General features: G+C 40.3%; 2 protein-coding genes across 2 annotated transcripts in view; both read left to right on the top strand.

Moving 5' to 3' along the window:
* The window catches only part of LOC136558515 (cytosolic phospholipase A2 epsilon-like), a 30,845-nt gene extending 18,648 nt beyond the window's left edge, over positions 1–12,197 (top strand). Inside the window, exons 9-20 of the mRNA XM_066553023.1 lie at positions 181–273; positions 793–830; positions 1,460–1,595; positions 3,043–3,179; positions 3,624–3,846; positions 4,872–4,986; positions 5,502–5,639; positions 8,677–8,784; positions 9,688–9,879; positions 10,288–10,454; positions 11,590–11,776; positions 11,989–12,197. Of these exons, the coding sequence (XP_066409120.1) occupies positions 181–273; positions 793–830; positions 1,460–1,595; positions 3,043–3,179; positions 3,624–3,846; positions 4,872–4,986; positions 5,502–5,639; positions 8,677–8,784; positions 9,688–9,879; positions 10,288–10,454; positions 11,590–11,776; positions 11,989–12,197 (1,743 nt within the window). The remainder of the gene's footprint in view (positions 1–180; positions 274–792; positions 831–1,459; positions 1,596–3,042; positions 3,180–3,623; positions 3,847–4,871; positions 4,987–5,501; positions 5,640–8,676; positions 8,785–9,687; positions 9,880–10,287; positions 10,455–11,589; positions 11,777–11,988) is intronic.
* A 7,698-nt stretch (positions 12,198–19,895) lies between these two features.
* The window catches only part of LOC136558119 (cytosolic phospholipase A2 epsilon-like), a 31,945-nt gene continuing 27,139 nt past the window's right edge, over positions 19,896–24,701 (top strand). The window contains exons 1-2 of the mRNA XM_066552423.1: positions 19,896–20,543; positions 21,752–21,841. Of these exons, the coding sequence (XP_066408520.1) occupies positions 19,896–20,543; positions 21,752–21,841 (738 nt within the window). The remainder of the gene's footprint in view (positions 20,544–21,751; positions 21,842–24,701) is intronic.

The raw sequence follows: 24,701 nt of genomic DNA, 5'->3' as shown, positions 1-24,701 counted from the left end.
TGTATATTTAATAAAGAAGTTCTTTCATGAACTTCAGCTCTGAAACAGCATTGTAACCCCTAAGATATACAAATATTAGATGTCAACTTGAAAACTGCTGGACAGGGACCCCATTTGAAAAAAGTGTTTTTGTATAGTTTATGCATTAAATATTTCTCTACATTATTATTTATTTTTCAGTGTACTTCAGGTGAAGACAAAAAAGACTGCCATGCATCGCTCACTATTCCTCTGGATTCACTTCCATTCAGTGAGAAAGTGGCAGTAGCAAAGGTGATTGATACCAACTTCTTAGAATAAATGTTAAGCTATAGACCAAAGATCACTGGGCATGAGTTAATTAGATCAGTGTAGGAAGGTAGGGATTTAGATATGTAACTGTTAGTGCCCTTAGCTTCCTAACAATTCCTAACACCGTGGACCTGTACATTTTCATATGAACCTAGCAGAACAAAAAAATTACAGCCAAACACATGACAAAGGAATTTCTGTGACCACCTCAGGCACTAATGCAGATCAGAGCAAATGCAAATGATGAGGCAGGATGGAGCACACTGGCAGAGCTGGTGTTGGTTTTTACTGTGTACTGCTCTCTTTATCTTTAGTATAAAACAATATAAGGAAAATAAAGTGGACTTGGAGAAATTTTAAGATTTTGATGGATTTTCTGATTATTATGGCTTTCTGGCTCAACGTGGCTTTTTGAAAAAGAGAAGGGCTTCAGAGCTGATGGTAAAGAAAGAACGTAAAATGATCTCCAGTGTTTATATTGTGTTTTGGTTTTTTTCCTAGGATGAGACAATCAATTTACATGTGAAGTCAAATGACTGGTAAGCAATTCTATCCTAGGGTTTTGTGATTGTGAAAAAAAATATGCTTTTTTGCCTCCTAGCCTATTTCTGTAACTAAGGGAAAGTATTTAGTCAATGATTATATTTCCTTATTCACCTATGTTCATTACCCATGTCCAGAAGGTGGTTAACTGTGCTAGGTAAAATTTCCTGTTATGCTGCTATACAGAAGTTCAGTTTAGATGGGGAGAATAATGTTTTCTGGTTGCAACATATATAGAGCTATATATTTAGAAAAAGTTATCTTTCCTTTCCTTGCTTGTAAAAAATACAAAGTACTTATATTTATAAAATCTAGCAGTCCTGAGGCAAGAAATCCTAAATATTCCACTGTTTATACTATCCATATATGGATTGCAGTATTTATCTTAGACACTTACTGAAAAACAGTGTAGAAATAAGGAATAATTTCTTTCTGTCAGATTTTGCTACATTGCAGTTCATCAGCCTTTTCTCTACCTTATCTATACCATCTGTGATGTGCTTTTGTGGGGCCACAGTAGCAGCTTTTCTAAGCCTCATAATAAAGTTGCAACTTGTAAGCAAGCATCCAGGTATTAATTTTAAGTGATTGTGCACACCCTATTTAACCCTGGACTTTGCTTCAGGTCCAGAAACTTAGATGTTCGCTTAGAGTTCGATCTATGTACAGAGGAGAAAAATTTTCTGCTGAAAAGGAAGAAGTTTGTGGCTTCTGCTCTGAAAAAAGCACTACATTTAGAACAAGACCTAGAAGATCATGAGGTATGGGGAGCACCCCAGGGACTGTAACATGCTATGTAACAGGAAAATGTTATGCTCATAGCCTTTTGCATATTGTTCCTTAACTAGCCCTGATACATTCACTACACCATGTAAAGCATTGAGGAATGCTTTTCTACATTTTCTATTTTAGATGAAGAGCCAGTATCAAACCCTCTTTATACACGTTTTTCCTGAAAACATAATGCCATAAATCAGAATTTTTTCTCTATTTCTTTTTCATCTGTGCATTATAGACCTGGATAGTCTGACTGTTTTAGCTGATCGGTCAGGCACCAAGACCTCATAATGTATTTTATCAGATTTTTGGAGGGAGAAAATCTAACAGTTAAAGTGATGCATAATACCCACTGATGAGAAATGTCTTATTTTATCTTCTCTCCTCTGGTGCTCATAATTTCAGCTGTAGTTCCTCAAATACAACAAAGACATTAAGCATTTTTTCTCTATTCTGCTTGTCTGAGCTAGGGTTTGTATTTGTTCATGTCAATGCTAGCGTGAGGATGGGTGGTGCTTTAGGGAAGGAGCATGGTCTGTGATCAGGAACTTGAGAAATGAAGAAGCAACTTGAGAGCTGGTTAATTTTTTTCACCTGTGTTTTCTCCCTTGTCTAGGACAGCTGGACCAAAGTCATATTAGGTAATATATGACAGCATGGTTTTAGACATTATAAATTATGTCCCTGCTCACAAACTGAACATATTACTACGTTGTTTCTCATTGGCACAATAGTGAGAAAACCCAGGCAGTTTCTTAAGTATAAGAATTTTTAGGAGAAGTACTTCAGATTTTCCAGCAAGGGAATGTTTCCTTATAGTCAGGAAAATCCAAATCAGAATACTTTGCTTTGACCTGAAATGTTCAATTTGAATCAGGAAACTGTTGAGTATTTCTTCAATGTAACTGCCTGGAAATGTGTGTGGAAAATGTCAATGGGCTCCTCTTCTCTCAGTGGGTTTCTTAGAGAAATTTGTCTTCCTGTAACACGATTTAGATTTCCATACAATTAGGTTTCATCACTGCAATTATATTCTCTAGGTACTTTGTATGAAATGTAATCTAGCTATTATGCTTGACTTACAGAGAGGATAAGCTCTGCTTGTTATCAAAATAGACCTCTCAAGAGAAGATGTTTTGCTAAGGAAAATGCAGTCTAATATTGAAATGCCTTGAAAAAATAAGCTTTGATAAGCCAGTGTGTAAAAATTTACAATCAAAAATGATTATTTTGTTCAAAATGCTCAAAACTGTTTTGTTTTGTTTTTTTCCTCTGCAAAATACACCGTTTTCTTTTTTTCATCCCTGCTTGAGGAAATGGTGAAATGTTGGAATTTTTTGTGGGACTGGCATGCTACATTTCACTTAGCTCTGATCACTTGTGCTGGTAAACAAAGTGTTGCTTACCACTGTTGTGTTGATGATTAAACAGGTACCAGTTGTAGCAGTGATGACAACAGGAGGTGGCACCCGGGCACTGACATCTCTGTTAGGCAACCTGCTGGGTCTTCAAAAGCTGGGTCTCTTGGATGCTATTTCATTCATCACTGGGTCATCTGGTTCAACATGGTAAGGAGATCCTGAATGAAGGCATCACTCATCACCTCTCTAGTTTGCTGTGAGATATTTATTCTCTTCATTTTTGTAAAGAAAGGCAGTCTCAAGCTTTTTTTATTGCTGTATTAGGAGCACATTGCCCAAGCCAGTGAATGGCCTAGGTGCTGCTTTGTTTCAGCTCTAGGATCTTTCCTACTGAGTCACCAGCGTGCAAATCACAGCCTTGTGCATAAACTTTTTTAGCAAGGAGGGGCTTTTTTTCAAGTCTTCAAGTTTCACTAGTGAATTGGGGAACTCCTCTAAATCAAAAAGTCTTTTCAATAGTGTACTAAGCCCAGAAGATGCTTTTCCCAGAAGAAGAAACTCAGCTAGTTCATTTGATGTGGACCATAAATCTAAGTCTAAAAAGTGAAAGTTTCTCTGCATATGATAATGCACTTCCTTTCTTTTCCCCAGGACTTTGTCACGTTTGTATCAGAGTGCTGACTGGTCACACGAGGATCTATCAAGACCAATTAGTGAAGTCCGCAGACACATGACCAAGTGCAAGCTAAGCTGCTTTTCCCTGGAGAGCTTGCAATACTATGCAAAGGAGCTAAAACTGCGGAAGCAAGAGGGATACCAGATCTCTAGTGTTGATTTTTGGGGGCTTCTGCTGGAAAAAGCATTAGATGATGGAGTAATGTTCTTCCTATGTTTTCTCTAACAGCTGCTGAATACTATTGTATGGAAAATGAAGCTCCAGGGACAGATGCCTGAGAGCATGCCAGCGTTATCCAGCAGATGATTTCTGCTGATTAACAGAGGGGTTTTAGAATTGTTAAGGTTGGAAAGGCCTCTGTGTCCAACCATTAACCTATCATTATCATGTTCACCACTAACCCATGCCCCTGGGTGCCACATCTGCACAAGTTTCAAACACTTTCACGGGTGGTCATTCCACCACCTCCTTGGGGAACCTGTTCCAATGCTGACTAGCTTCCAGTGAAGAAATTTTTCCTAATAATTTTAAACCTCTCTGGGCACAACTTAAGTCCATTTCCTTTTGTCTTATCACTCATTAATTGGAAGAAGAGACCAATCTCCACTTATCTACTACTTCCTTTCAGGAAGTTGTAAAGAGTGACAAGGTTTCCCCTGAGCCTTTTCTCCAGGATACACAGTGCCAGCTCCTTCAGCTGCTCCTTGTAAGACTTTTTCTCTAGACACTTTCCCAGCTCCACTGCCTTTGCTCTGTGTCCTTGTCTGGACATGCTCCAGCACCTCAATGTCTTTCTTATAGTGAGGGGCACAAAACTGGATAGAACATGTGATGTGTGGCCTCACCAGTGCTGAGTACAGGGGGACAATCACTGCCCTGGTACTACTACTATTGCTGACACAGGCCAGGATGCCATTGGCCTTCTTGGCCACCTGGACACACACTGGATCATGTTCAGCTGCTGTCAGCCAACACCCCCAGGTCGTTTTCTGCTGGTATCCTACAAGTATCCTACAACTCTACCTGTAATTAAATAGGCCTGTGTGGATGTGTAAATGTTTAGATGACTCCTTGATTAAAAAAATGTTTGGACACAAAATGAGTTGAGAGAATAGCAAAATTAAGAGGGAAACAGCTACGTTTTTTTTCTGCACTCTTGGAAGCCCATAAACTATGCCAAGAAGGTCCCTTGATTTTGCTCTTTGTTTTTCATCAATTCACAGAAAAATAACCACAAGCTCTCAGATGAGCAAGAGGCATTGAGTCAGGGTCAAAATCCCCTACCTATCTACATGATCCTCAACATGAAAGAAGATTACAGCCTTTCAGAGTTCAAAGGTGATGGCAAAAATGGGCTCATTTGGTGTTTGAGCTATCTGCATTATCAGTACTTCAACCTCTTCTATAGCTGACCCATAGCATTTATAAACAGTTTCTTTTCCTCCTTAACTTCCTTTTCCATTTCCAGACTTTATGCCTAGGCTATGGGAGGGAACTTATTTTCTGCAGGGTAGGAGAAATCCTGGGGAGGTGTTTAAGGACAGCCAAATACTTACAAGCCTTAGCTCCACACGTGGGGTAACTCAGACTGACCCGTCTTGGTGTAAACTTCCTTTATGTTCTCTCTGGAGAGAGTCATTGGAAAGTTCTGAATGAAGAACACTGCAAAAGGTTACAGTGAGTGAGTGGCTGACACTAGTTGCATGATAAATCTTTACCCTGAGGAAGGCCAGTCTGTGGTCACCCCACAGACAGGGTTGATCCTGCAGCTGCCTTTTTGCCTTTTCATAGCCCTTCTAGCAGGGAAGTAGGGATAAGATTATGATTTAAAAGTTTGTTTCATGTCTCTGCAGAATGGGTGGAGTTCACCCCTTATGAGGTTGGGTTCCTAAAATATGGTGCCTTCATTCGTGCTGAGGATTTTGGCAGTGAGTTCTTCATGGGTCGTCTGATGAAGAAGCTTCCTGAGTCCCGAATCTGCTTCATGAAAGGTGATGTGGTCTACTGCAAAAAATTGAATTGCATAAATATGTTCTTTATTTTTAATATAGTGCATTATATTTTTAATATAATGCAAACCTTGCGTATTACAACCAGTGCCCTGCATCATGCAGGACTGAAACCAATAGTACACCATAGTTCTCCCCTCTGACTGAGTTCCTTAGACAATGGAGATGAGCTAAAAGTACTGAGAGGAAATTTCAAACCACACTATTCACTGTTGCTCTTGTCTTGAATAGTGATGCTCATGCCTGAAGTTTCAGGGCTGCTTGAAGAGGCTAGGTTCATTTTGAACCAACCAGCCACAGACTTCCACATGAAAAACATTTGTACTTTGAAACCAAAATCCCAAAGTCAAATTTGTCTATGAATGGTATGATCTGAGATGCCAAAGCAGTGTTGTTACTGAGTTTATTATGAAATACAGCAATTTAGAGTAGTTTTGTGAACTGCTACTGATACTTTTGCAATTTTAATAGTATTCTAAATCCTCTGTAATTTTGCTACCATTATAAATAATTGAAATTTTTCATTCCTAATTGAGTAAATTGGGTAGCACCCAGTAATATATGAAAAACAGTTTTGCAGGTTTTATGCAATTTTTGTTTTAATTTTGCTTACTACTATGCCCCTTTGTACATTGGTTCTCTGGGGTAAAGCTGTCTGCAAACAGGTCCATCTGCTCTTAAACAGATATTTTGCACGAAAATAAGCACAAGACACAACAGGACACCAAGGATACAGGTAAAAAATGGCTAACTTACAAAGTGAATAATCCATACAACCACCAACACCACATGGTATTCCTTATTTGGTATTCAGAGAAGCTGTGAATGTCAGTATTGTGCAGGAGGAGTCCAGAATCATATTATTCCGAACATGAGACAATAGTTGGGCATAAGAAAGAAAAGATTGTGCTCAGTCATACAAGCACTAAATCTTACAGCTTTATTAGCATAGCTAATAAAGCTTTCAGTGATGTTATGAGTTTAGAAAAGAGTTGTTTGAGGGAAAAGACTCAGAAGAAAACACAGGATCCAAGAGTATGAATAGATCTGAAAAGGGCAGGAGAAATTAATGAATAGTAAATACCACTGGTGGCTCTGAAATCCAGCAGTTCAGAGGCAGCTACCAGTACTAGAAATTCTAAATCCAGGAGCTTGAGATGCTGGAGAGTATGTTGGAGAACTCCCTTCATTCTTCCCTTTTTTCTTTCACTCTTCCATTAAACACTCTCTGCAGCCTGTTAGAGGTAGGAGGTAGGTCACAGAGCCAGGTGGGGCTACAGAGCCTTCTTCTGAGCATGTTGAGCCTCCATTGCAGTTCCTCAATAGCAGTGGGGCAGTGTGCCCACACCCGAGGTGGCCAGGTAGCAAGCACACCCAACACATCCAGTCTGGGCTCAACTCTGTTCTCAGCCTTAGCACCTGAGCCTGGTGATCCCTCAGCCACCCGTGTATCTTTATAAAGGATAAGGTGGAGAGTTAAAGCAATGTTGCCATCTAGTGATACCACATGCAATACCCTCTTGGGTTACTATTAAAATGTGCTATTAGCTACAGCTTGATAGTTTAAAGATAAAAGCAAGGTGTCGTTTACAGGGAGGAAAGGCCTTTTCTAAGAGCAGTGGCTAGAGCTGGCAAGACTAGATGAGCTTACAGGGATACAAGACCCTCATGTTTCCAGAAGAAAGGCTGGGGTGCATAAGAACTCTTCAATTCTGATGGCCCAGTAAAAGACACCATCCCTCATCACAGTCCTTACTTCAGCCAATATAGGTACCAAGAAAATTCAGTGCAAGAGGTTAGGGCAACGTTGCCATGTAATTATAAACAAGTTCTGAGGAGACAACAATGTTTGAAAGTCGTTATTATGCAGAAACAGTGTGTAACTCCCGGGGTAAGGGAACAGGAGGAGTTACAGAGTGAGAAGACACCAAGACAAGAGAAACCAGAGATGTCTTCTTGTAGCAGGGTTAGACAGAAGCTTCTCAAGCTGCCGGGAAATGAGGTTGTCTTGACAGAAACTGGCCAGTCATTATGTGCAAATGAACTCTCCTTGACAACTAAGTGTAAATCCAGAGAGCCCCAATCTGATTTCTTGATTATGCATTTCTAATATTTCCTAAGTGAGTCTATTCTTACAAGGACTTCCTTTAAAAAAGAAGGCTCTTGGATTTCTGTCTCACTCTAGAAACAAGCCATGTTTTAAAGGGAATTGTATTTCTCTTAATAATTTATGGGATGAATAATTTTGTTGTGCAACTCAAGTTATTGCATCCTGTACAATGTATGGCTTTTGCAAAACTTTCACTGGTAGAGATTTTCAAGGCAAAGCACAGCCCTGCCTTCTCTGCTAGAGTTCTTCTGGGGGCCTGTGACAGTGATGTGGAGGAAGAGATGCTTTTCAAAATCCAAGAGACTTCTGGAGATTTCTGCACTGTGAAGACACTTTCAGATGTTCTTTTACATGGGATGGCAAAAGTGGGAGAAGCACGATGGGAATGAGAACAACAAATAGAAGGAGAAGGGTCTCCCTCAAAAGACTTTGTACAGAGAGAAATTTTAGAGGGACAGCAAAGATGTCTTTTATTTAGAGAACTTTTCTGCAGACTGTCCTAGACTGTACTCTAAACATTTGATTCTTGACTGTCCAGAAGCAGCTTACAAACATTTAACTGACTATCCACTTGTATATAACATATTTTGTAGACCAGACCCTTATTTTATAGGAAATAGCATGGTTTTGCTCACTTATGACAGGTGCTTATAGGATGGAAAATGTTGGTTTGTACGTGGCAAGGAATTACAGTGGCTGAAAGCCTCACACAATGTTTTAAACTATTTAGGCTCCTCTTTAGACAACAGAATGCTAATTGCTGAAAAGAGCTTCATATAGGTTTTGGTGATAATTTGGAAACCTTGAGGCTTTCCAATACTCCTTGCAAAGCTGAGAGATTATTTTTAAAGGGATATTTTCCATTAGAATATTTCTGAAGAAGCTTCCCTGCTCTCTACCATTGCACAGGCCTATGGAGCAATGTCTTTTCGTACAACCTCTTGGATGCCTGGCATTCGTCAAATCCTACACAGAGGCGCTCACTGAGGTGTACCCAACACAACATTGTTGATACTGGTTAGTTATGTTTCTGTTTCTGTTTTAGCTGGTGCCTCATAAATCCAGAGGCTTCATGTTGTCAGCTCTATCTAACTAGGTTTCCTCTCTGAATTTATTCATAGCAATATTATTTCCATTAATCTCTCTTATACTGAATTTACGCAAATTTAAAACTACTGAAGGTTTTAAGCAGATTGTCTTTGCCAGGGGCCCTTTGGTGAACCTCCACGTTGTAACAAACACCTCTCTGCTGTGCTCTGTCTGCCTCAGCAGCTAGTGCTTTTTATACATTGTTGTTGAAGACTTCAATTGCATGCAATGCCATTTCAATGTTCTTTGATCTTGATATAAGCCTGTGTTTTTCTAAGAGGCCTTGGTTGTCCTTCCTGTGTTTAAAGGCAGTTAGTGAGTTTGGTTTACGGGTTTCTATCACTTTCTCCGTGGAAGTGTTGCAAAGCCCTAAGCTCAAGAAATCAATAAATGTATGTGATAGAAAGTCATTGCCTCTCTTCCCCATCTCATGAGGTACTGTTTAGCACAACCCTATTTCTTTGTTCTTTTTTGGATATCTCAGTCTCCTGACAGCTTTTTTTCCTTGCAAAGCTGATTTTTATTATTTTGAAAGGAACAGGTCCAGATTCTGAATCTACCCTAACCTTCACACAGGAAATCTATCTGTGAGTTCTATCAAAGAATGGATCACTTTTTCCAGTTTTAGCAAGTTTGTTGCCACTCTGTTTCTCATGGAATAGGCTTTACTGAAGACTGATTTTCTTGTTATTCCTATTTTGACATTGATTTATTTGTATGTTGCAATGTCTTATTAGGACCTTTTCCCTAGCTATACAAGATGCCCTCTATTATTTTAAGTATTGAAAAGAACTGTATCAAAACAACAATTTGTTCATCTCTGTCTTTCAGGAGAAGAGCCTTCTCCATCAGACAGGAGACATGAGTTGGAGACTTACTTGGTCACCCCTGAATGTGGCATCATGGGCATCATTCGGCAGATCCTGACAGAGCGGGTGATGGTTTCAAAGTTCTACAACTTCCTGAAGGGATTCCAGTTGCACAATGAATACCTTCAGAACAAAAACTTCTGTAGATGGAAAGGTAAACATTCTTGAATATAATTTTTTTTACCTTCTTAGATGGTTGGTGTTTTCATCAGTGAAGAGAAGGCAGATAATGGACATTTGGAAATGAATATTTCAAGATAACTGTTTAAATTTTATACAGTCAAATCAGCTTCAGGAATTTCCTTGACTCCAGGGAAAGAAAATTACTGCTTATCTGGGGTGGAAGGATAGCAACATGAGAAGTGAAAGAACTCTTTTTACCTTGAACAGGTCTTTCTTTCATGTTTGAAGGCTGAACATCTGCAGTGTTTAAGGATCTTTTAGAAAAAGTAAATGTAATGGATAGCCAAGAGGCATTTTTCCCAATTTTTCCTTATTAGTCAAACAACAGATGTACTGTTTCTTCAGTGAATCACTCATCATAACAAATATTTCCTTTTAGATACTGTACTAGAGCATTTCCCCAACCAGCTGACAGAAACAGCAGAGTTCATATGCCTGGCAGACACAGCGGGATACATCGACATTAGCTACCCACCACTCATGAGGCCAGAGAGGAAAGTGGATGTTGTCCTGCACTTAAACTATTCTTCTGGATCACAGACCTTGGTGTGAAAAACACTCTCTTTTCTTTGATAAACAACTGCTGCCTTCTAGCCCTCCCTAATTCCTAAAGATTCAGAATAATTTATGTAGAATAAACTGATTATGGGAGAAAAGTATCCTTGGTCTACAGCTCCCTGTGGAGACACTTAGGTCTTGCAAGTGATGCTGGTAAATCCCCTGAGAACAGAAGTAATATCAGATTTCTAAATATTTTATTTGAATTAACCCTCTAATAGCTAAATGCTATTTCCTAGACCTGTGTGCTCCTGTGATCTCCATTTTGCTATCTAGATTTCATTCACATTGTTTATCTAGTTCTAGTTACCACTGCTGATGAACTCATTATGGTTGTGTTGTGATGTTCATATAAAGTTACCCACATGCTGTATAATTAGAAATATTTTGTCCGGTTGTTTTTAGAACAGTAACTGGATGTTTTTGTTGTTGTTCAAAATTGTGGAAAAGAATTGTCCTTTGACAACATTTGCTGTTTCAGATACCATCTAATAATCTGGTCTATAATTCCTGTTACTAGATATGGATAAGACAGAAATTCTTAAGGACTAAAATTTTCATAAATGCCAACCAGACTCAGGAAGCAAAATCCTACTTTCAAAAATTGTTAACACACCTGCAAGATTAACCTTTTAGTTAAGATGCTCTTTCCTCCCAGATCACTGTTTGCTTACATCACTTTTCAGAACCATCCTAAGGCATCTAAGACAGGGGCTTTTAGATACTTTATGCCAAGTAAAAAAAAAATTGTGATTTTGCATTTAAAAACTGTACTATTTCAGATTCTTGCCCATTCTACTTGTTTCAGGATCTTCTCCAGAAGAGGCATCTTTCTGTATCCTAAGCTGCTAGGCCACCCTTCCCATAGTCATGGACATTTTACCTATCCTGTATAGATAAAGGCTAATGAGGAGAAGGTAGAACACCAATCAGGAGTGCAAGTTGGAGGCTGAGTATTGAATTGTTCTGTTAATAGTACTTAATATCTCATGTAAGAGAGAAGAAATACTGACAGCGAACCCTGCTCCCAAATCTTTGTGGAGGTCTTTTGATGGATGCATTAGGAAAAGTGGTAGAGTGTGGCAGAACTTCTGACTTTTTCTTCTTTTCTGTCTGAATTCAGCCTTTGGAAGAAGCCTCCAAATACTTTCAAAAGCAGGGAATCCCATTTCCCAAAATCCAAATGAGTGAAGAAGAGAAGAAAAATCTAAAGGAGTGCTACATCTTTGAAGATACAGAGACCCCAGAGGCACCAACTGTGGTGTTTTTCCCGCTGGTGAATGACTCCTTCAGAAAATACAAAGAGCCTGGTAAGCCATGGGATGGCTCTACCACCACCTGGCAGCCCTTTGGCTGTGGAATGGGAGTCATGGTGTAGCATGGTCTCCTCCCTCCCCTGCTGTGCCTCCCATGGGAGAGAAATGCAAATTCCAAGGGAGCAAGGAGTAATGTTGTGCCCGACTGGAAAGTAGGAGGTGGAACCATATCTCTACCCCACTGATGATGTTTCTTTATTTGTCAGGTGTGGAGCGCAGCCCTGCTGAGATGGCTCAGGGCAATGTGGATGTTTCCACCATTTTTTCCCCCTACTGCTTAAACAGCTTTACCTACACAGGGGAGGAGTTTGACAAGCTGATAGAACTGACCAGCTACAACATTCAGAACAACCAACATCTGATCCTCCAGGCTTTGAATTCAGCCATACAGCAGAAACGACAGCACAAAAAATAAACACTCACCTGAATTTCAGAAAGATATCTGCATGATTTTGGGTTTTTTATTCTTCTCTGGAGAAGAATCAAGAGTTGTCTTCAAATGAGCATAGTAGACTTTGGAAAGTAAAGACTTGTCTCAGGCTGTGGTTCCTCTCTACCACATGGTGATCTTAGATCAACCAATCAAACAAAATAATGATTAGACTTGTGCTTTATTTATGTTGGATTTCACTGCCGGTGAACTTTTTTTCATGCATATACGTGTATATGCAGCAAATTGAAGATCAGAAAACACTGGATTTATTGAAAAGTTTTTGAAATGCATGAATCTGGGGCAGCAGCACAAATTCTTTCAAAATTTGTTATACTAATAGAAATTGTATGTGAAGTGAAGACAAATGAGCTATGGATATTTAATTTATTCAAAATCTAGTGCAACAGAAAAATACGTGATAAATGTGGACAATTTCAAAGAACATGAAAACTGTACTTTCCTACAATGTCAGCAAGGAATTTTTGCTAGAAATAACACACCAAGCTAAACATAATAGATAATCTGGGACTTCACATGAAAAATACACATTTTCTATACTTTTAAATTTAAAAGTTTTATTACACCAGCAGTACTTAGTTTTTTAAAATCTCTTGGAAACTACTGTTTCAAGCCATAATGTGAGTCAGGATCAGCTCTTCCAGTGCAGGTATAACTATTTAATCCACAGCTCAACTTTCCATTGACCTTTCATGGTATTTAGATGATCCAGCTCAGTATCCACATCCTGTTAATTTCAGCGGTTTTCACAGTGTTTCTTGTTATTATGAGATGCTGTGAGAATTAAAACATCAAAAACTGAGAGACAGGTTTTGTGGTCAGAAGGCAAGCTAAGTACTTTACACTGATATCCATGGGTAATTCACGGGTAATCACATGACTTTGTCAGTCCCCACTTGTCTAAAGGCAAGTCAGGATATATGTAACTACTATAAATTGCACAAGGTAATTTGTTGAAACTGCTTATTTTTCAGATGAAGACCAAAGTAATTGCGTCGGGAAGAATTTTAATAAGACAAGTACAATGTAAACCTGTTTCATTGAAACAAAGATACTAATCTAAAATAAAAAGATATAATGCTTCAGTCAGTATCGGTTGCCCTCAATTACTTAAAATTTAAATAAAATACAGCAGCTTGTCTGTGCTGAAGTAACATGTATTGGCAAACAAACACAGAGCTATGAATAATGTATCATAGGAAAAATAGAAAATAATTTTTAATTCAAAATGAAATATGAACTTCTAAAAGGCTGAAAAATTCTCTTCCTTCTTACTATCATGATCTGTCTCTCTTCCTTCAATCATTCCTTTATGCCTTGTCTTCCTCTTATCTTTTGCTGTCCTTGGTCTCCCATGCTCACCTCTGATGACCTCAGCCCCCTTAGGGGTGCTGTGTCCTTACCCAGCTGCTTTCCCAGGCCCTCACACCTTCATCCAATTTGCAGCCTGGGTTCAAACCTCTGGTGTGCTGAAATGGCTGTTTACTTGTTGGTGCTCATCAAGGTCTCCCCTCTTTGTGATCTCTGTTGCTGAGTCACCCGGTCCCTCTCGGCATTGCCTTTCCTCTGTCCCAGCTCTACTTCCCTCCCAGGCTTCCCTGGTTATCATTATGACAACCCCATTTGGAGTGACACATGTGTTTGCTACTTCTCCCACCTGCTCATCTTACAGCTGAGGTTTCAGGAACCTTCAAGAGCGGCAAATGGAGTTCCTACACCTGCCATCCAAGTCTTTGATGACACCAAATTTCAAGAAGCCTGCTTCTCTCTTCCTATTCCTGCCTTTAACTATACCCCTTTGCTTCCCTTGATGTTCTCTTGTTTGCTGGTTTAACAGTGTTTACTGAGAATAAACCCCATTTACTCTCATTGTGCCACTGAGGTGTTCTCTGCTGCACTTGCCATTGTGTTTGTTCCACCTTCCAGGAGAACACCTGCAGAAGATCCTTCTCATTTGTCCTTGCAGGCCAGCAGGGAAGTTTTGTGTGGCTTTGTGTGCTGGCATTGTTTTGTTGTGGTTCAGCATTTAATGGGATATGTTTCCTATGCTCTGACTCTGAGCTGTACTGAAGCATTACAGGAATGTAGGTAACAGCTGCAGATGTGGGCATTTAAAAACGCTTTTTGGTTTTACAGGTTGGGAGTGTCCCTTTTTACAGGAAAGAGGAGTGACTTCATGGAATTATCCCTTTGAGGAAGAAAACTTAACTAGAGGGGAGAGAAGCAGTGCAAAAATCTAGCTCATGCTGTATCATGGTGTTAATACCAGCAAGCAGTTCACTTGATTTTTCCTAAATGTTTTAATAGATAGAGCTCTTGGTTCATGTGGTAATAGGAGCTACAAACACTAACATGATGACCTCCTTAGTTGTAATTAATATGTTTTGAATCTTTTCTGTGTCTGTCTTTTCATTCTTACCTATTCATTATCTATAGTCAGTGAAGGGATTAGCATGCAATTGCAGCTGTGCCCCAGCCCTTCTGATTATCACAAAGGTGCATGAAGAACTGGGCAGCTCAATGAGGTGACTCAGACCACAGGAACCTAAGGAAAGCAGCAGTGGGATTCTTTAACTCCTCAGGAGGCAGGTGAGAACTTGGGCAGTCCTACTGGGTGAGTGCCACTGGAGAAATAGGAGCTAATGGGATGGTTGGCAGCAGCATTTTGTGCTGTTCTATAGTGCAAGGAGTGATCAAACAAGAGGTTATTGCAAACATTCTGAGTGAAATGAACTAGTAATTCGTGAGACTACAGGTTGCACCACATGAGTGATGGGAAATGTGTTTGCCAAAGCAGATATAGGAGAATGTGGGTGGTAGAACAGGACTCCTGTCTTAGAAACCCTGTGCTAAAACCTGCTCACATGTACAGCTCTGCTGTCCATGTGCAATATCCCACTGTCTTACTAGAGTGATAATACTGCAGAGGAGGCCATAAGGGCCTTATTTCCTCATGTCCTGGTCATGGTATACTGGTCAACAGTTAAAATGGCTGAGAGTTCTGTGCTATCCATGCCACTGAAGCTTTGTACCTTTGAATTCCTCCAGAAAATCTCTCCCTTGTAGGGTTCCCACTGGAGCCCAGCACTCCTAAAGTCTTATAAAGTACTTCTCCAGTGCTTCTCCCACACCTCCAGTTCATGATATCAAAACTCTGTGATGTGACATCTTGTCATGTCTCATGTTTTTTCCTCCTTGGGTCCTGAGGTCTTTGCACTCCCTCCAACTGACTATCATTTATCTCCTTTTCTCCATGCAGCTGGACATCTCATCCAGATGTCACAGCCTGATATCAGCTACCCTAATTCTTGTAGTATTCATGCTTGTTCCAAATATGACCAAACCTCCATCATTCAAATCTGAAGCTTCTGGAGAAACAATTACAGTACAGAGGAGATATGAGACGAAAGGGAAAGATTAAGAATGATTAAGTACGATTAAGATGGTAAGGAGGGAGAAAGGATAGAAGAAAAACAAATTATAATAACTGAGAAAAAGTGAAAAATTACATTTTAGCTATGAGGTATTGGGATGGAAAAAGAAAGAAAACATACTTTGCAATCCAAAAAGTCAATCACAAAGAAAATATGGCAGGAAATAGAGGAAAATAAAGAGGAAATCAGGAACTAGAAGGTGGTAGACACAAACAGAGATAAAGGTATATCACTCATCTATTTTTTTTTCAAAGCTGGTCCTTTAAAAAAAGAGCAACTAAAAATCTCTAATCTCGAAAATTTCATGGCACTAAATCTTACTGCTAAGGTTCTGACCATGGTTCTGACCATCTGGGCTTACTTGATATGCACACTATGAGTACTTCCTAGCTCCCAGCTCTCTCTTCTTTTTTTCTGCCCTTAAACACTGGGAAAAGATGGTTCCTTGGCCCCTAGCAGTCTACCTTTTCCTGCCAACTACTGCTTATTGCAGCCTTCTCTCTTCCAGCTAATAATCTGTTTATTAGTTTGCTCCCTTCCTATTTCTTTTCTTCTGCTGAGGAAATAGAGCATCCTTTGTGACTATTAGATAAGGAGTTGCAAGTTTCTACATACATTATTATGTACTTTTAAATCTTGAGCAAGTTTTTTCTTCAATTTTGCAATTTCTGCTATTCAGCTGGATGACAGCCAGTCTTAAAAGCAACTCATGCTCCAAATTCCTCCTTGAGCTGCATTTCTCTTAACTTAATATCTACTTTGTTAATACAGACTATAAATTCATTTTGACATTTAACAGATTATATGATAGCCTAGGATTTGTTGAAGATTAAATGCTTTGGTCCCACATACAGAAAATAATTCAGAAAATCCTTCACAGATGTTTAACAAACACCTTTTCTAATCACTCAATCTCTAGTCCATGATCTCTGCTGGTGCAGGAGTTGATGGCCTGTAACCCACTGCTGGGTTTGGGCACAGGTAGGAAGACTGTGCTCATCATACTGCACTTGTGCTGGTTTTCAGCTCATGGGGATATGATAAACTTGCATGTAGTCTGCAGAAATGTGGAGAATGAGGAGTGATTCAAAACCTTTGGGAACTGCTTTCATAGAGTTGAAGTCCTGGGAAACTTTCTCCAAGTACGGAAAAACATCCTAAAGTGAGAGAACTCCAGGCACAGAGGACTTTCTCACTTTACAGGTAACCACTGAGGACTGTGCATTTGTAACATGCATAAAATCTGAGAGAGATAAAACAGAGTATAAATTTACACTTCAATTAGGCAGCTCAAAAACTGGTATGGTAGGTTTTGGGCTTTATCCAATGCATCAGTAACTGTAATACGAAAGAAAAGTACACAGATGTTTAACTGTGAGTGCAGAGATGTACAAAATCACTAATGATAGATAGTAACCTCCCTACTGGGAGAGGAATACCTCTCAGTGTCAGTGGTTTGTTCTAGTTATATATGCTAGATGCATACAAATGCTGATGCATCTATGCAATGGATACAAGGTGCCATACTTTTCTGTTATGAGCTTAACAAGAATACATTCTAGTACTTTTAAACTTTTTAGTTTAAAATTTATTTCCCAGAAGATTCATTTTTACCTGTTGCAGGGGTAAGATAACAAACAGCAGTAATACCCCTGTCTCCCATGAGTTTTCTCTTCTGCTCCAAATCTCCTTCCTTCACTAACTGCACAAGTGATGGCCTAAGACATCACTCCTCTCCTGCAGGAAGAGCATGCAGGTGAGCCAGAACTCCCATCTAACTCTGCTCTCCAGTGCTGTTTTTTTGCATAGAAGTATTTTGATGTCTGAGAGTAGTGAGGTGGTCACAGCCAGTCCTGGTAGTGCTTCTGCCTTGTTAGAATAATCTCAGGCTCATTTTGCCTGGCCTGTTCGAGGCTAGGCAAGCATATATTGTTGCAAGGCATTTAGGAGGGCACTGGCTGTCTGTGGTTTTGGTCCAGTCCAAGACAGTGATTAAAAGGAATTGCAAAGCTACATTTGAACTTGTTGAAAATTTTATCATGTAGATCCATTTCTCCACAGCTTGTCTCTGCAGTCAGATGTAATACAGGTTCCTTTGCCAGGTGAGTGATGCTTCTGCAAACTGCGTTGCAGGGTGAGTAAGAAACCTAAGCAGTGGAGGAAGTACAAGGGTTGTGCTGGTTTTGGCACATTGTGTGATAAACAGATAAGACTCTGATATCACTACGCTAAAGGAGTAGTGTGCAATTTGCTGCCAGAGCAACTACATTTAGATCTTTGAAACAGGTGGGTTATTTTCCTTCATCTATCCTTAAATTACTGAAATATGCAATGTAAAGACATAAAATATTTCCACTTGAAGCATCTGCTTTTCATTCTCCAAGTTGAAAACCATCCAGCTTTGAACGTTCAGATTTTAAATGAGATGGCACTAGTTCAGTTGTTAATGAGAACCTTGCAGTTTTCTTTCTTTATGTTGCTCCTTGTGGAGTGACTCAGATGGGAGCAGAGTACCTTGGTTTAGCTGAAGGCTGTCCAGATTATTATAGATAGCCAAGTGTGCCTGTAATGGGGAATTCACTCTGCAGACATGGAAGTCTGTATATAGGATCCATCTTTCTTGTCCACAGGCTTTCTTGAGGACAGAGAATCTCAGCTTTCTTAAGATTCACCAACTTTAGAGGGATTTCCATCACTTATCCTCACTTACGCTAATGGTTCTCTGAACTAACCAGCCTTGGGAAAATTGTTGCGCTCTAATGAGAAGTATCCTGGTATTTTTAGTATCCCATAGCAGGCTTTCCAAGCTCAACCAGGTCTTCTTTTCTGACCAGATTTAAAGGAAAAAAACCCAAAACAACAAAAAACCAAACAAAGAAACAAACAAACAAAACAAAAAACCCCTCAAACAAACAATAAAAAACCAACAACAAAAAAACCAAGAACAACAAAAAAACCCCAAACAAACAAACAAAAAACAACAAACACCAAAAAAAAATCCCCAAATGACTGTTGTTCTCTAAATTAAGCTGCAAAAGGAGTTCTCCAGGATGTAGCTCCGAGTGTCTGTGACCTGAGGCCAAAAGATGCTCTTGTACTTCCAGTGTGGCCAGAGCTACTTTTCATGCTGGGAATGCAGATGCTATGACAAAGCCTACTGTTACTGGAGCTTCTAGTTTGTTATTCATTTGTTTTTCTGTGTTGAAGATGGTAATTTCCATTGGGTAAGCCTGGAGATGTTCAGCTGCTCTTTTGTTCATGTTCTTTGGTTGAACAAATCTCTGTAAAATAAAAGTGATAAAACTTAACCACTGGATCCTATATTGCATTCATCTTGGGATGAGTTTCCCACAGTTGACATTTAAAGTTCAACTGCCTTTCTCTGGAAAATGTATAAAAGCATAACTCTTACCTGCTTTGCACAGCTATTAGATATTTCTTTGTGCCTTTTTCGCTATATTTAAGGAAGTGCTGGGTGCAGTGGTCCTGGGTCATGCCTGGAGCCATAGGCACTGACGTCAAGACCTCTGCTACCCCCTGGAAGTGTCCTTCTCCCCTGCTGTCCTGTCACACCCTGGTGCTGCTGCTCCCAGCCTGTCAATCACCTCCTCCACTTACAGCTCATCTCTGGAAAATGAAGCCCCAGCCCTGCACCCACACCATGGCCTCTCTCCCCTGGGAAGAGGGAACAGGAGCAGCCCAGGAGGAGCTGGGAGCTGCATGCCCATGCAGTGATCTGGGGATGGCCATCTCCAGATCACTGCCCCTCTGCAGGCACTGGGCTCAGGCCCCCACTGCCTGTGGGGAGACATTGACCAAAGTGCACAGGACTGTGCCAGCATGCGGGGAAGTCACTGCCAGTTATTTAGATGCACAGGCCTTTTTCAGGGTCCAGTTCCCCCACAGGAGCTGTCCTTGCTCAGGGCAGGGAAGAAGTGGGTTTGAAGGAGCAGGCCTCGGTGGCAGCACCCTCCACACACAGAGAAGGGTGGCAGCAGGGCAGGACCCATGGGGCAGGTGCAGGCTGGGAGAGGTTCCCAGCCAGAGGAAGGTACCACATTCCTTTTGTGCTTGTGCTGCAAGGTCCTTCCCTGGAGTACTCTACCCTTGGTGCTCCACTGCCTTCACAGTGGGAGGGGAGTCCTTTACTTAGATGAGATGGGTGGGGCCTCAGGTAATTTTATAAAATAACAAGTCATTGACTCCCACAGGAGTACATCCTTCAAACATGTCTTGGGAAGTGCTGCCAGTGGAGGTACCAGAAGCAGATACTGAAAACATGTCTCTAGAACCACTGCCCACAGAGATGCCAGGAGTAAATCCTGAAAATATATCTCTAGAGCCGCTGCCCACAGAGGTGCCAGGAGTAGAGCCTGAAAATATATCTCTGGAATTGCTGCCTGTGGAGGTGCCAGGAGTAGATCCTGAAAACATGTCTAAAGGGTTCCTGCCCATGGAGGAGCCAGGACTATATCCTGAAAACATGTCTAAAGGGTTCCTGCCCAGGGAGGAGCCAGGACTATATCCTGACAACATGTCTAAAGGATTCTTGACCATGGAGGAGCCAGGAGTATATCCTGAAAACATGTCTAAAGGATTCCTGCCCATGGAGGAGCCAGGACTGTATCCTGACAACATGTCTAAAGGCTTCCAGCCCCTGGAGGAGCCAGGACTATATCCTGAAAACATGTCTAAAGGCTTCCAGCCCCTGGAGGAGCCAGGACTATATCCTGAAAACATGTCTAAAGGATGCCTGCTCATGGAGGAGCCAGAAGTATATTCTGCAAATATGTCTCAAGAATTGCAGCCCATGGAGTTGCCAGGAGAACTCTTCTACATGAAAGGGAATGCCATGATACCATCAAATGCACTAGAGGTAAGAAAACAGCTTTAAAGTTTCACTTAATGTCCTCTGCATTTGACAGAAAACAAAGTCCTTCTTTGTGAGTGTGTTTGTATTCAAGCTAGTGTGCAAATTTGCTATCTGATGGGACTATACAGCAGTTCCTCTGCCTGAAGGAGTTTAAGGTGAAATTTTCTCTTCAAGGCTGTCAGTGGAAAAACTCCTTCTGAAGCCACTGGTGCCAAAGATCTTATCTTCATAGACAAAATGAGAGAAGTCAGAGTAGTAGGGGACAGAAAAAGATAAGGGGAAAAAATGAACAGAGGGAGAAACTTTCTTCAGGAGATTGAATTATCAGCTTTTTTTCTTCTGCAATTAAATGCTACTTTTATTAAAAAATTCATATTTCTATATAAATAGCAAGATTTTGGCATGTATAATAATGTGTCAAACCCATTTTTTTATTGTTGAAAATGAGATAAGGACAGGATAGTGACCAGGAAAAGAGAATTGAATTTCACTTACACGTGCCCTTTTTGGTTCTGAATTTTTAAATTTTGCTTGCATTCTCTGTATTGTTTCAAGATCTGCATTTAGTTTTAAATGCAGTAAATTATGCACTGTTCTATGTGCTCCCTGTCTGGATGAAGGCACATCACTTCAGGAAAAGCTTTGGACATAGAAGCAGAACATTTTCAACATTTTTTTGTAGAAACTGTCCTTTAATGGTGCTCCATGAAGTGCTTCAAAACTTCTACCCTACACTGTAGAAGTATTTTGGAACTTCTCTTTCCTGAAAAAGATTGAAACATTAGATTTAAAATTTTGCAACTGCGGTGTATCACATTCTATGTTCAAAATCACAGATGATGTTCTGGAGTATTTTAAACTGAGGTTTAATATCGGTAAGAGCAGATTGCCAAAAATCACATTCAAAACAGAAAGCAAAACCTTTTTTACTGGATAGAGACACCTTCTAGGTACCTTACAGCTGTGATGGTCTTCCTTCATTTTCTCTTGAAAGGGTACCCCTGACATGGATTTTGTGCCAGTGTGCACCAAAACATGTGGTGGTTTGTTCATTAATCCGAGTGTGGTAACACAGCTGGGTGTAACCAACAGCCCTTCTAATCGAGGTTTCATCATAAATTGTTGCAAGTAGAAATTAATTATCTATCCTGATAATGCTGCTGCTGTTGTTTTAACATTATCATTTATTATTTCTTGCTTCCTTTCTTCAGGATGGAAACTCAGGCCTCAATTCCTTGGGAGATGGTGAATGGCAAAAAAGGAAAGAGGACAGTACTGGGGCAGACCAAGGTGATTTCAAGGTATTAAGAACAAGATAATTTAGAACCAAAGATTGCTAAGGGTTTTGTTTTTCTCAAAAGGGGAGAAGGCTCAGGTGGTAGCAGCATAGAGAATGATGGTAGCAGCTTGAGTGTTACAAGGGAAAGGCCCCTAAATTTATTGCTTGAATCATTTTATTCCTCTTACATTTAGAATTTTCATAGAACATAGAATGGTTTGGGTTGGAAGGCATCTTTAAAGGTCACCTTGTTCCAAATTCCTGCAATGAGCAGAGACACCTTCAAGTGGACCAGGTGGCTCAGTTTCCATAATTGTTTAATTCCTTGTTATATTTTCTTTGGAACAGACTGAATATTTAGTATATTAATGTCTCACTTACTTGTACAAGAAATCCACTGGTGAGCTTTCTGTTCCACAATACTTTTTGTAACTGAAAGGGCCAAAAGTAACAGTGAGACCTTGCAGCTCTGCTGCAATGGATTTGGTAGCACGATCTCCATCCTTGCAATTTATGAGGGAGTCCTGGATTATTGAACCCTGATCTTTCACAACTACTGCGCTCCATCAGGAAAGAAACTGTAGTGGGATTCTGTAAAAGGAGTGATGCTTGAATGTGCTAGGGCTATTTCTGGGGCATCAGTGCCAGTCAAAGATTTTTTTTTTTTTGGTTAGAAATTACTGGTTTTGATGGGAGTTTTCATTCTGGTATTGTGTGGTGAGTCTGGGCATTATTTCCTATCTGTCACTGGAGAAGTTCGAGTGATTCATATAACAATTTTGTCCCATGAAGTGTTTGCTTCTGAGGCAGATAATTCTGTGGAAATTTGCAGTATAGTCTATGCTGACAAGTTCTACTGAGGCAAAATGAAACTGAAAAGTCTGAAAGTTAAAATCATACTGTGAACAGGCAGACAGGTGAGCCTTGTGATAAGCTGCGTAGTTCTGCTGCAGTTTGGATGCTCAAATTTAAACAAATTCTTATTCACTGAATTTTTCGTTTTTTCACATGCACTCTTCAAATTTTAGCTATTGTGTTTTCCCAGTATTAGGATTATTACTAAAAAAAAAATAGTGGTGTTAAAAGATTATACTGTATTTTCACAGAATGTATTATATAATAAGTCTAGGGTCTTTGTGGCATTTCATCTTGCAAATATTTAAGTTACAATGTCTCGTATCTCTAGCCAGGGAAGATACTAATATTCTGGACCATGTCTGGGATGAAAAATTCTGTAGATAGTAAAAACAGGTAGAAAAAATTATTGATCAATTTTTGGTATAATATCTGTTCCTTACAAGGGGTCAGGAACTTTAAAGCACAATGAGAGAAAAAAAAAAGATTTGAACTCCTGGGTTATAATTACTTAGGATAATTACACATTTGACAAGTAACTCCTTGTCTCCATTTCTTAATCCCACACAGTGATGTGTTTGTTTTTCCATTGTGTGCTCAGGATATAGACTTAGATCAATGACATTTCAGAGTAGTGAAATTTAAGGGGACAGATGTGACAGTAGCAGACCAAAAGAATCATCTGATATATCCATAACCTTTTTCTAGACCACTAGATCACTGTCTCACACTGAAGGATTACTTTTTACATTATAAAATTACAAAATTCATGACAATGCATTGGTGACGGACTGAGTTGTTTTTGCATGTGGTTACAGCGGTACTCTTTTCAAATGTGTTCAGAATTCCACACTTCAGCCTATGCACTTGTATGATCATTATTTGGCTACACCAACAATCATTCATTTATGTAAAGGATGCATATAATTTTTCTGTCCTCCTAATTTTTTCTCAAATATTAATTTTTCATCACTGAAACTACCAGAAGACTTAAATATGAGGGTCTCTGCCTGCTCAGAGGGATTGTCTGTTAGAAACCTCTGACAGCATTTGCCAGCAACTGCATGTGTCTTTACACCAACGTGCTGATTTTTATCTGCATTAAGAAATCTGTATTATTTGGGCCTTGGCTGGTACTTAGGCCCATGCTACAGTAACAGGCAGAGCCAGCTCTGGTATTTCAGACATTAGTGTTTGTACCAAAATATTTGAGATTGCAGCAGGTTTCATATAATAATGCATGTGAAGGAAGGGGAGGGGAACAATTGGATGCATTGTTCTAAATTCACCATGAGCCATGTTTTAATAAGGCTAAGATGCATCATATCTCAGGTCAAGTCATACGTCATTTCCCTGCCAGACATGGGCTCCTTGTTCTTTCAGGGTTGTGCCACTGGGACAGCTGCAGCCCTTAAACAGAAGAGGGACAGGTTAATCTCTGACCCTTGTGCAAAACAGGAGCTCTGGTTCCTGTTGGGTTTTGGAAGTTGGAAGCAGCTCTTGAGATCATGGGAAGGGTGGGGAGCTGCCACACTGCAGAGCAAGATGTGACATCTGCTTCTGGTGCAGGTTGGGCTTGGTAATGTGAACGGGAGTGGAGGCAGGGAGGAGGGCTGGGGCCAGCCTCCTTGGCATGGACGTGGACTGGACTCCCACAGGGGCCAGAGCCTGCTGTCAAGAGCAGCTCCAGTCCCAGGCTCAGCATCCACTGGAAAGGCTGGAGTCTACTCCTGAGCCACCCCCAGGCCCATGGTGCTTGCAGCAGCATGGCTCCAGCAGCAGCTCTGCTCAGCTGCAGAAGCTGGTCTGAGCCCAGGTGCCTCCTCTGCCACGCTAAGTGTTGATATGGGGTTGCTAAAATATAGACTGCTGAAATTACATGTTCCAGCACACTTCCCACTTAAAAAATGAACCTCACAGAATCAAATGGGGCCACTTCCCATCAGCTCAAAACTTTGAAATATGGCTTGTCTAATCCATATTTGACAATATGGAAAAGTGCAAAACATGTGTACCTGAGATAGCCC

The sequence above is a fragment of the Molothrus aeneus genome, chromosome 6 (assembly GCF_037042795.1).
Source record: "Molothrus aeneus isolate 106 chromosome 6, BPBGC_Maene_1.0, whole genome shotgun sequence".
Classification (NCBI taxonomy): domain Eukaryota; kingdom Metazoa; phylum Chordata; class Aves; order Passeriformes; family Icteridae; genus Molothrus; species Molothrus aeneus.
The sequence above is the reverse complement of the archived record's forward strand: the minus strand, read 5'-3'. Positions and strand labels throughout refer to the sequence as shown.